General features: G+C 41.6%; 1 protein-coding gene across 4 annotated transcripts in view; it reads right to left on the bottom strand.

The window, feature by feature from the left end:
* The window catches only part of HENMT1 (HEN1 methyltransferase homolog 1 (Arabidopsis)), an 11,439-nt gene extending 1,993 nt beyond the window's left edge, over positions 1-9,446 (bottom strand). The window contains exons 1-7 of one of the 4 annotated variants that reach the window (XM_012729986.1): positions 9,282-9,446; positions 8,212-8,337; positions 6,300-6,428; positions 3,332-3,444; positions 2,436-2,570; positions 1,183-1,362; positions 278-452 (exon numbers count right to left, since the gene is read on the bottom strand). In XM_012729986.1, the coding sequence (XP_012585440.1) occupies positions 278-452; positions 1,183-1,362; positions 2,436-2,570; positions 3,332-3,444; positions 6,300-6,428; positions 8,212-8,229 (750 nt within the window). In that variant the 5' untranslated portion in view covers positions 8,230-8,337; positions 9,282-9,446. Of the gene's footprint in view, positions 1-277; positions 453-1,182; positions 1,363-2,435; positions 2,571-3,331; positions 3,445-6,299; positions 6,429-8,211; positions 8,338-8,849; positions 8,925-9,281 lie in introns of those variants that run through there. The other 3 variants (XM_004689510.2, XM_012729987.1, XM_012729985.1) reach the window with 3 other exon arrangements.
* Between the last annotated feature and the right edge of the window lie 1,589 nt (positions 9,447-11,035).

Below are 11,035 nucleotides of genomic sequence, written 5' to 3'. Positions count from 1 at the left end.
TGGGAGAGAAGCAAGGGGCACCGGCCCTAACCCCTCAGAGTGTTCTAAGACTCTAGCAGAACAGCCTCTCTACTATTCTTTGAGAAGTGGCAAGAGGCCAAAGTGTCTCAGGAGTTGCAGCTAACCAACTCTGACAGCAACTGCAGTGTATGAAGGCCTGCCCTATGGTCAATCTTAAAGTAAGGTTTCTCTCTATATTGGAGATTCTTAGAAAAAATCATTTCACCCTTCATGTAAAATAAGCCCAGCGCTGAGAGACCTCACAAAGGATACTCACAGCTTTGTAAGTATGTTCTCCACACTGCTCTGAAGTGCAGGTTTCAGTGACTTCTCCGTTTTTCTGGAAAATCCCTATCTGGGTGCAGTATCCCACCTCTTCAGCACCTGCTGGTGGTTCCCCTACACCAGTAAATTCCACGGAGTAATTGTAGCGATTTGCCACATCTAAAGCCCTGAAGTTAAAGAGAGAAGTCATTTTCCTAAACTTGGAGCTATTGGTAAATGAACAATAACCAGTAGAATATGAAGACATGTGGGCCTCCCTGGTGGCCTAGGCTATGGCCTGAGTTTGCTCCCAGCCAGGGAGCGACCTACAGGGTGCAGGAGACCTCTCCTGTCACCCTGCTGCTCCCCTGTGCAGTGTATTTCAGTAGTATGCTTGTTCTGCTCCCTACTCTTTATCTCTCACCCCCATACCTGTGGCCTACACCCCAGTTCTTAAATGATGTAAAGTAAATCTAAAAAAAAAAAAAAAACACCTCATTTTTAAATAAATAAATAAAATTAAGATGAAGTGCTGCTTACTTAAACATGTTTTAAAGAAAAAAATGAGAGGAGGCACTCCCTGGTGGCACAACAGCTTAAAATTTAGCGTGACACTATGAAGCTGGCCGCAGCCACTGCTTCATGAGTTCAATTTCTGGCCAGGGAACTGACCCACATGGCACAGCAGACCTCTCCTGTCTCACCCACTGCTCCCCTCAGCAGTGTATTTCAGTCAGTCTGCCTGTTCTGCTCCCCACTCTGTCGCTAGTGAATAATCTCACTGCCCCTACACCTCTGGCCTGTGCCCCAGTTCAGTATGCACAAATAAATAAATCTTAAAAACAACAACAACAACAAAAGATTTATACCATAGGACCTTTAAAACTCCTATGGGACCTCAGAAACCTATGAACTCACCAGGTCTGAAACTGCGTCCTACTCCACTCAAATTTGTGATCAGAATCTCTTAGTGTCACTGTTGGAAAAAGGGGGTTAAATTCAGAGTTTGGGGTGCTGATGACTACCATAGATGGAGACAAGTATCCAAATACAACTTTGGGGAACCTGGTCAGGTCTTCTGAATCCAAATGTTCTATCCTGAAATGGTGAATGGGAAAGACACAGTAAAAATCTAGCTTCACCTGCAACTATTTTCCTAATTGACTTAGCAAAACCATTTCTCTCTCTATTTGATTTACCCTCCTTTGCACATATAACAGTAGGCACATGACCAAAAAATAATGATTCCCAGACTAGACATTTTTCCAAAGAAAAGATACAAATGGCCATTAGGTACGTGAAAAAGATGGCCTCTTCACTGGGAAAATGGAGGAAGGGGGACTGGTTACTGAATGCCCCTTAAGACATAGGCACTGAGGGCCCTCCCTGGTGGCGCAACGGGTCAAAGCACAGCACTATGAAGCCAGCCACAACTGCTTCAGCATGAGCTCCATCCCCAGCCAGGGAGCTGACCCACAAGGTGCAGCAGACCTCTCATGACCCACCCACTGCTCCCCTCAGCAGTGTACTTCATTGATCTGCCTGTTCTGGTCCCTACTCTGTCTCTGGTGAATCCTCTCACCACCCCTGCTGTTTTGGCCTGTACCCCAGTTCTGTATGAATTAAAAAATAAATCTTTTAAAAAAAAGAAAAGACATCCGCACTGGATTTATTATGGGTAAAACCAACCCTTAAATGGTTCAGAAAAGAAAACTGTATGTGTGGAGGGAGAGAGGGAGTGGGGAGAAAAGGAGCTACAGATGTACAAATGAAAACGAAAATGAGGGAAATGTTAACAATACATGAATCTGTATAAAGGGTATAAGGTATCTCTAGAGCTATTAATTATTTTTCTGCAACTTGTATGTAAATTTGAAATCACTTCCTCACAAAATGCTGAAAAAAGTCCAGCAAAAAGCCAATCCCTGATGGCACTCAGGTGACTTGGTGGTGGGAAGCCCACAGGGATTACAACTGAGATGGAAAAAGGCACAAAATAATGTAAACATAAACTATTATTAAAAAAAAGTACCAACTGACAAGCAATTTTCTTTACAAATAAGAATTAATATTAATATTATGAATGAACTATGTATTTGGAGCACTAAATTATCCAGACTAATTAGGTTTTTCAAATGAATTTATACAATCAGAACTAGTTTTATACTTACAATTCAATACATGTTATCAAGTCAAATCCAAGCAAACGAGAATCTCTCTCCACAGCAGAACCATGATACAAGGTAATAGTCAAATTCAGATCCCGGGGACTTAGGAAATCACCCATGAAAGGAGACAACTTACTCCTGGCAAAAGCATTAATGAAGAGGTAAGGAACACTTGAACACAACATTCTAGCTATAGAACTCTGAGGCTCTGAAAATTATTTTCTGCCCATACTGACAAGCCTGGTGTGGTCTATTTCCCATGTCGTGCTAAGAGCACCATGTCTTACAGTAATGTCCCCTCTGGGAAGAAACAGGCCAACAACAGCAAGATTTTGAATATCTGACATTGCTCTTACTGTTAATACTTTTGGTTTCCCAGTTCACTCTGGAGCAGTGATTTTTAATTCTTTGCAATTCCAAAGAAAAATATTCTTGAAACAGTTCTTGGGGGGTGGGGGGAGGAGGGGTGGCTGGGTGGCTGGGTGGATGGATGGGCAGGCAGGCAGAGACACAGGTAGGCAAAGATTAAGAGCTGCTCTGGTTTAAACTTGAAAGCAAAGCCCTGGGGTCTTTACCCAATACTCAGGACAACTTGTAAATTATCATGGTGTCCAGCATTAAAATAATTAAATCTTGCCATTTGAAATGGAATTTGTAATGCTTTGACTATAGTAAGCACTGAATTAAGGTTATACTTTCTACACTGGCAGAGTAAAACACAGGCATTATTTACAACATACAGAGCAATAAGTGATATCACAGTCATCTGGTGAGCCAGAGACTCTCTGAGTGTCAGTCTTTGAAAACAAGTTGTATTAAACCAACACCTCCTCTAAGTATACTGAGAAGTACCCCTACTTTTAGATTACCACACAGTTCTTCCAGCAAGTAGGTATTACCCTTTCCATTGTAATTTATCTTCATCAATATCTACTCCAACAAGCAGTTCAATACAACTGTGGAATTTTAACATCCATATTAGTGACGTATCACCACATCCCAAGTCTGCAACCTGTAAGTAAGTCAGAATGTTATTTCAAAGCTGCTGAAAGTCAGAAAAGCTAAATATGTTTTAAAAAAAATTTTTTTTTGAGAGGGAGTCACTATCAGGAAAAAAACATTGTATGGAAGGATCTTTTTAGGTAAAAAAAAAAAAAGTGCACAGAGAAGAAATTAATCTGAGATAGTATAAATATGGGAGGCAAAAATAAATACTATCAATTGCCCATGACCTACCGAAAGCGTATTTACACTTTTAAAAGAAACTCCTCTTATTCAGATGGGAATCATGTACCTGGCCCAGGCACACTACACATGAAATGCAGGTGTCCCAGGAGAGGAAGCTTTGTCCTTCTGGGCAGCTTCATGAATTTTTAGAAGGTTGCCCTTGACCAGTCCATCACAACTCATAAACACAATTTTGTTAATCTAATACCCTTACTATATCTCCATATGCTTCATATTCTTCATTATTCTTACACATTTTTATTAAATCTGTTTTTCCTAATAATACAATAAAGTCATCATTAACCAGAGAAGAATTACCTAAATTCTGAACTCCACTATTAGAGAAAAAGACAAATGAAAATAAAACACCAACATTTGATAGCACCCACATACAAAAAGGTTTCCCAATCAGCCTGCAGAACAGTTGTCTCTGATCTAGCTGGTATCTCGATTTCAACCCCACTTTGTAAAATCAGACCATGAATTCTGAGCATTTACCAGCTGTTTTCCAAGAAATACTGCTAATCCCCCTGCAGAAATACAATAATACATCTAATACTACATCTTAGTAGTAAAGGTATCATATTTAACCTAATTTTTCCTCAAATGTGTTTGACCACAGAACTTTTGCATTGAACATGCTAGTAGCCTTGCAATCTAAAAGTACCAACTTTGCACACATTCATTAATATTCCTGTTTTACATAGGGATATTCATAGACACTGGGAAAAGGGAAAAAAGTTCTAGAAAGCAAATGATAACCTTAAGAGAGCATCAAACGGACTACTTTTTATGTATATATCCAATGGTTAATATATAGCCCACATCAATGTACTAGGTTATTTTGCAAATAACCTAGCAAAAAAAGAAGTTCATCAATTTTAACTATAAAATACATTGGAGAAAAGTAAACTAACAATCATCTTCCTTAAGTCTATCATTCTTCAACCTATAACCTTCCCTGGTGAATTCAGATGTTCACTGGGCTAGCCTGTGAACCACCATGGCCTGGGAATGCACTCAGCGCTGATTCAGAAGGGGGCTGCTTTACCCAGACAGAATTCAAGGAGGACAGAGCAGTGCCAAGACTCATCATGAGGCTTTGTAAAAAGTAAGAATGGATGCCAAGGCCTTCATACCTGTCCCCTGTCACTCCAGTCCACCCCAGCAGCTGAGTAGCAAAGCATCCTGGAACAAGGTGATCTTTGAGTAACTACAGCAATTACACAGCGTATAAGACCTTAGAGAGTCAAAGAAGACTGGTCAAAAAGAGGGCAGTAAGCCCAAAGAAAGGAGCCCATGGGATCAGAAGAGCTCCTGCTACAATTTTTTAAACTTTCTCCTTAACTTTTATAGCATAACTCCTATTCCCAAAGATATTGCCTATGTTAAAAAAAAATGAGAAAAGATTAGGTCCATAATTTTCCCATTCAGAATCAGAATTTGAGTCTTGAAATAGTCTCAGCCAATGCTTCAACAAAGAAGTACTTTCTTTGCTTTCATTCATCTCCCATGCAGGTGACAGTCATTTATCTGACAGAACATTAAGTCAAACCCTCTGAATTATCATATTGAACTTGGAATGGCAAAAAAAAGGGCAATTTTAAGTGCTTCGACTAAGTACATATGCTTTGATGGCTATCAAGATACAACTGGAATGTGACATGTGACTGTAAAGACTACAGAGATGCAGTTAAAATAAGCAAAGCCTTAAATACGAGTCTTCATCAAGCCTTGAAGCAAGAAAAAAGAAATGTTATCTAAAAATAAACGTTACCTATAAGTTCAACCTACCAGCACCTAGACTACACCCACCAGCCGGTTCATAGTTCAATAACCAGGCTATCTACAGCAGATGACCACATGCTATATGAAACTGTATCTGTCCTCTGAAACTATCAATAGCTGAGCAGCTCCATTATCATCTAATTCAAAAGAACCACAGTACCTGTTGTCAAGTCTGGCTGCCTTGAAGTTCCAACTATACTCTCTAGAATTGTGGAATCTACAAGATCACAAACTACTATCAAGATTTTCTTCACATCTGAAATGGGCAATGCCAGATTTTACTGTGCCCTGTGATCCTGGCAAATGGGAAAGGATCCTCTCTGCTTCTTGTTCCCAGAAAGGGCTTACTGAAAATCACCACCTTCCCCCAGACTCAAAGACACAGCCAACGCTCCCCTTCTTCACCTTGAACTATCAGCTTAAGTACTCGCCCCACCAGCTAACTGGAACAAAACTGTGGTTAATGAAACTTTAGGCTTCTTCCCTTCTTCTCCTGGGCCATTGCACTGCCCTCCACCTGAGAAAGCAAGCAGCCTCAACTCCTGGTAAGCAGGCTGGTTTCAAGGTAACACATTCTAATATCTAGTCACACCACCCTTTTATCCCACCTTCCCTCACCCCATTCTTTCCAGCTTAGTTTACTCCCTTCTGTAACAAAAAACCCTTTTTGCCCAACTATTGAACATGTAGATCTTACACCACCCTGTTCTCCTGATTACAATAACAGCTTTCCCTCCTTTCCAGCATCTTTTCAAAAAGTCACTGCCTACTTATTATGTCCTTAAGAATTTTTATTTGATGAAGTATGTCATCAAGCAGTCTCTAGAATTACTTAGGAAGAGAAATACATACCTTCTTGGGTTTATGTTGATTCACCAAGTTTTTAACGAAGTAGTAACGCTGTCTGTATAGCGGAGGTTTAAACTCAATTACCTTCTTTTTAGGAACTTCTTCAAAATTATCATGTACCACACCATTGTCCTAAAAACAACAACCAATAAAAGACCTCAGGAGTTAATAAGGGAAAATATAGCTCCCCCACCCCTCCCCCTCAGAGAACATGTCAACTGTTCCAGCCCCTTTGTGTCCTAAAAGCATTAGGAAGCACTCCATTTCCTCCACAGTTCATCAAAGCCTCCTCTCAACTCCTTTTATTAAGAATCTGGCTTTATGCTTCCTATAGCTAAGAGCTGGTTGAACGGTAGTTGTGTATATATTTAATAAAGCAGTTACAAATCTACTACCCACAAGCCAAAGGTTGTGGGGCAGGTAAGATGGCTGAAAACTACTAATAGCCAACAAAGAACCTCCTTGATCAAAATTAAGTTAGGCTCTCTTCTCTCAAGGCCTCTACCACACCTACCCTGTCTTTCCATAGCCCAGTTTAATCAGAATTCTCAGTCACTTTAGACAGAATTCACTTCTGATCAGACTATATCTGATGCAATTCTTTATCCCCCACCCTTGATATCTGATCCCCCTGGCCTGTCTTTAGCAAGGATCCCCAAACCCTTCATGTCTCCTCTTAATATTGTTTCACCCACTGACTGCTCATTCTGCATATAGGCTATAAATTCCCAGCTGTCTTTGTTGTATTTGGAGTGAAGCCTAATCTCCTTCCCCTACTGCAAAGCTCTGATGGCAACAGCCCTAAATAAAGACTTCCTTTTTTAAATAAAGGCCTTTTTACAAGGGTCAGAATTGATTTTTAATACAATTCCACTAGAAAAAAAAGGAATTATGGTGATCCTATACATATGCCTTCAAATCATATAATGATGTAAATCAATCTTACTTCAGTGAAAAAAAGCTAAAAATGGAATTATATGATTAATCCATAACTAGTTCTACTGTTCCTAAATACCAGTAGCAAAGGAGTAGAGTCCAAAAGTCATTTTAATATCCAGAGTGAAGCTGCCCAATGGAAATAAAATACATGCAATTTGCAGTATACATGTTAAAAATGTTTTAAGGTATAACTGCAATATTTTACAACATATCTACATCATTTCAACATGAAAAAGATTATTTTCAATGTTATCTGCAAAATCCAGTGTATATTTAACACTTCTGCATTCAACATCCAATTTTTAAATCAGAACCACGTAATCTGTACTTGGATTTCAAAAGATTTACAGATGACTAGATTCACATACCCAAATTATTCCAAACACTCTTAAAACTTCCCCAAGAATGAAAATGCGTGTTTATTTTTTTAACTGAAATAAAGTTCAGTTCTTCACTGGCCCATTTCAAGTCCTCCATAGTCATGTGTGGTAACTGGCTGCCTACTGGACAGTACAGATCTAAGCTTAGATACTATTAATATGGTTCCCAAATCAATGGCAATTTTCTCAGGAAATTTCAATCAGAATCTACAGGAAAAATCCCCAGATGATTCAAAGAGCACACTAACAACAGAAAAATACATTTTAGGCTGCTTTAAAGTACATTTTGTTACTTAAAATATCAACTAATGAATGGGAAGCCCACGGAGATTGCAACTGAGATGGAAAAAGGCACAAAATTATGTAAAAATAAACGATTATATTATTTGTTACATGTTAAAAAATTTTTAAAAATCAACTAATGATAAAAACGCTTATTTCACTTTATACCAAATGTGGAATTTCACCTTATGTAGATGAAATTTAACTCAACCAACATGCCAGAAATGCTAGGAGCTAACTGTGAGGGCTTTTGCTTACCACAGTACATTGTGGAGGTAACTTTTGGGAGTCACAGTTAAGAAGGGCAGTATTACCTCTGAATTTTCTTCCATTTTGTTTCCAGGTTTTGTCGAAACAAATGCACGGCTGTATCCTTCAAGCTCTATGAATGAGCAATGACTTTGCTGTATACAATATTTTAGTTTTTACAAAGCGCAAACCTGGAAGAAATATCTGCTTGAATCAATACGAAACAGAGCTCAGGCTCTCTCCCTTCTCTTTATATGTTAGCATTTAACCCACAGAATTTATTCGGTAAGTACTGTTTCAGATAATGGCAATAAGGCTCACAGAGCGTTAGTCATTTTTCACTAAGCCAAACAAACCGAACGCAGTCACAGGCATTCTTTCACTATTAATTTAATTTGACCCAAACTGAATAACCCTGTGGGTTCAGTCTATTTTATTAAGGCTCTCGCGCTCACTCCGATTGTTTTCGATTACTCCGTCATACTTGGGGCAAAATGAAATGTCGCGGGACAAGAATTGACTAAGTTAAATTCACTTTAGCCACTTGAATTTAAACCTTGGTTTTCCATTGCACAGCGGACTCAAATAAAATTTAGTCTAAAACGCAGGCAGACGACTTTCGAGTTATTCCCGTAACTCAGAATCCGACATCCGCCTCGTGCGAGCCAACGTTACGGTCTCCGTAGAACACGGGTCGTCTCACCTATTACCTTTGCGTACCAAGCACATCCAGGTGGAAAAGCAGCGGCGCCCGCCGGGAGTGTCGCGCAGAGCCGCGGCCGCACGCACCCCGGGCCCCGCCCCTACGCACCTCGGGCCCCGCCCCCGACGCCCGCGCACGTGACGTTACCCGCCGGCGGCCACACCTGCGCCGCGGGCCCTCCAGGGGCTGCCGCGGCGCTCTCCCGCCGTCGGGAGCCGCGCTGGTCGCGCAGCACCATTGCCCGGGGTCCCGGCCCCTCAGCGTCGGTTTTGCTGCTCTCAACGGCCGCGGTGGCGCATGCGCCCGAGCCATTTTCCAGGTCTTTATCCGAACCTTGTCGGGGACCATGGTGTCTCCACGTTCCCCGCCCGCGCGCGATCGCAGCCTGCCCCCGGCCGGCGCCGCGACTGTTGGACCGAGGCGGCGCCGCACCTGGCGCTTCCGCGCGTCTCGAGCAGGGCGGCTGCTCGGCGGCTGTTGGGTGCGTGGTTCTCCCCGTGCGCAACAAAGAGCTGCAAACGGTTCCGGCCAGAGGGAGGCGGCGGCGGCAGCGACCCGGCTGCGCGCGAGCGATGGTGGCCAGTGTCCGAGTCAGCCGATTCCCAGGACGATCCCCAAGGATTGGGGAAACTGGAGGCTGCGTAAAATTGGTCCAGTACCATCTCAGCTTGGGGGGTGGGGGGGTTGGAGGGGCCTTCACCAAATAAGGGATCAGGGAGCTAAATAAATGAATATACGAATAAATAAATACATGAGTAAATAAATATATAAATGTTAACAAGCAACTACAAATTGGAGACAAACAAGGGAGGGATCAAAACTAGGGAGGGAAGCGCACAAAGGACTATGGTGATGGTGTAGGGGTATTGGTGGTGGGAATTTTACGGGACTGCACCTGAGAGGAGAAAGCAAACATGGTACAAAAATGAACAATGATGTAAATATATATAAATGATAATAAAAAAATAAACTTCCAGCTCCCAAATTCTCAGTGGGTTATTTCTACCTGCTGGGAATGCAACAGTCAGCTCTTTTAGAAAAGTTAACTGTCATGCATGTCCACCTTTACCTGTGAAAATTCAACTTGATACTTCATAAATAAGTTCTTTCTAGAGTGTAATGGGCCAGTATAAGGAGGAGACATGAAACTGCCTTCTTCAGGGAAGAAAAGATTTCACTCCTGTTTCGAAAGACTGAAAAAGGGGCTGACTAATGAATGAATGCGTGGCTGCTTAATATTCTGTGAATGATAACACTGAAACTGTATTTTCAAGTACCCCCTATTATATGCAAAGCACAGTGCTAACAGCTTTGGGATGTCACAAAGATAAATTTTTGGCATTTTGTGGAGTCTAGTCTCAGGGGAAAAAAATATGTAACTCATGTTACACAAGAATGGGAAGAGTACAGGGGAGAGAGGGAAGGAACCTCCTGTTATCAGCTCCTGAGAGCCCACCCAGGATACCTCCAGTAGTCAAAGTAGACTGGTGGCTGTGAGACTAAGGGAGGAAGAGAATAAAAGTTACTGTTTAATGAGTAAGAGTTGCATTTTGAGATGGAGAAGTTCTACAGATGGAAGGGGGTGATGGTTGTACAGCAGTGTGGATGTGCTTAATGATGTTGATTTGGAGAGGTGTTGGATTCAGAAAAAAGACTTCTGGGGTTATCTCTGAGAAAAGTGTCACCAGAGCTCCCCTTTTAGAAGCACATGGTGTGAGTTTCCCCACCAAGCAGATAGGTATAATAAAGGGCAGATTTATTATAAAAAGGAAAATAGAGGATGTTTGCAAAGACAGAAGCAGACAGAAAAGCTGCCCCAAAAGAGATGCCTGCATAGACATCTCTTAGGATGGAGAGCTGCCTCTGCTGTTTTGCAAAGGGGGAAAGTTGGACAGTCATAGATGGCCAGGAGAGCTGTGTTTGGAATTGACAGCGATACAAGGCAGCCGGAGGCACTGAAACTGGCCAAAGACACTGCCCAAGTAGTTTACTGGTCACTGAGTTCTTCACTCACTCATACAATTGCAAGACTACTCAGACTCAGGGAACAACAATGGGATTTACTGAACAAAGCAGGGAAAAACAAAGCTACTGAGGCCAAAGGTGGCCACTTACTTCACCGGAAGGGGTGTCCAGTGTTTTGCAGTTCTAAACAAAAGCAGCAAAGTTGGGGTTTTGTCACCAGT

This window comes from Condylura cristata, unplaced genomic scaffold, assembly GCF_000260355.1.
Source record: "Condylura cristata isolate star-nosed mole 26May11 unplaced genomic scaffold, ConCri1.0 scaffold00026, whole genome shotgun sequence".
Classification (NCBI taxonomy): Eukaryota; Metazoa; Chordata; class Mammalia; order Eulipotyphla; family Talpidae; genus Condylura; species Condylura cristata.
The sequence above is the reverse complement of the archived record's forward strand: the minus strand, read 5'-3'. Positions and strand labels throughout refer to the sequence as shown.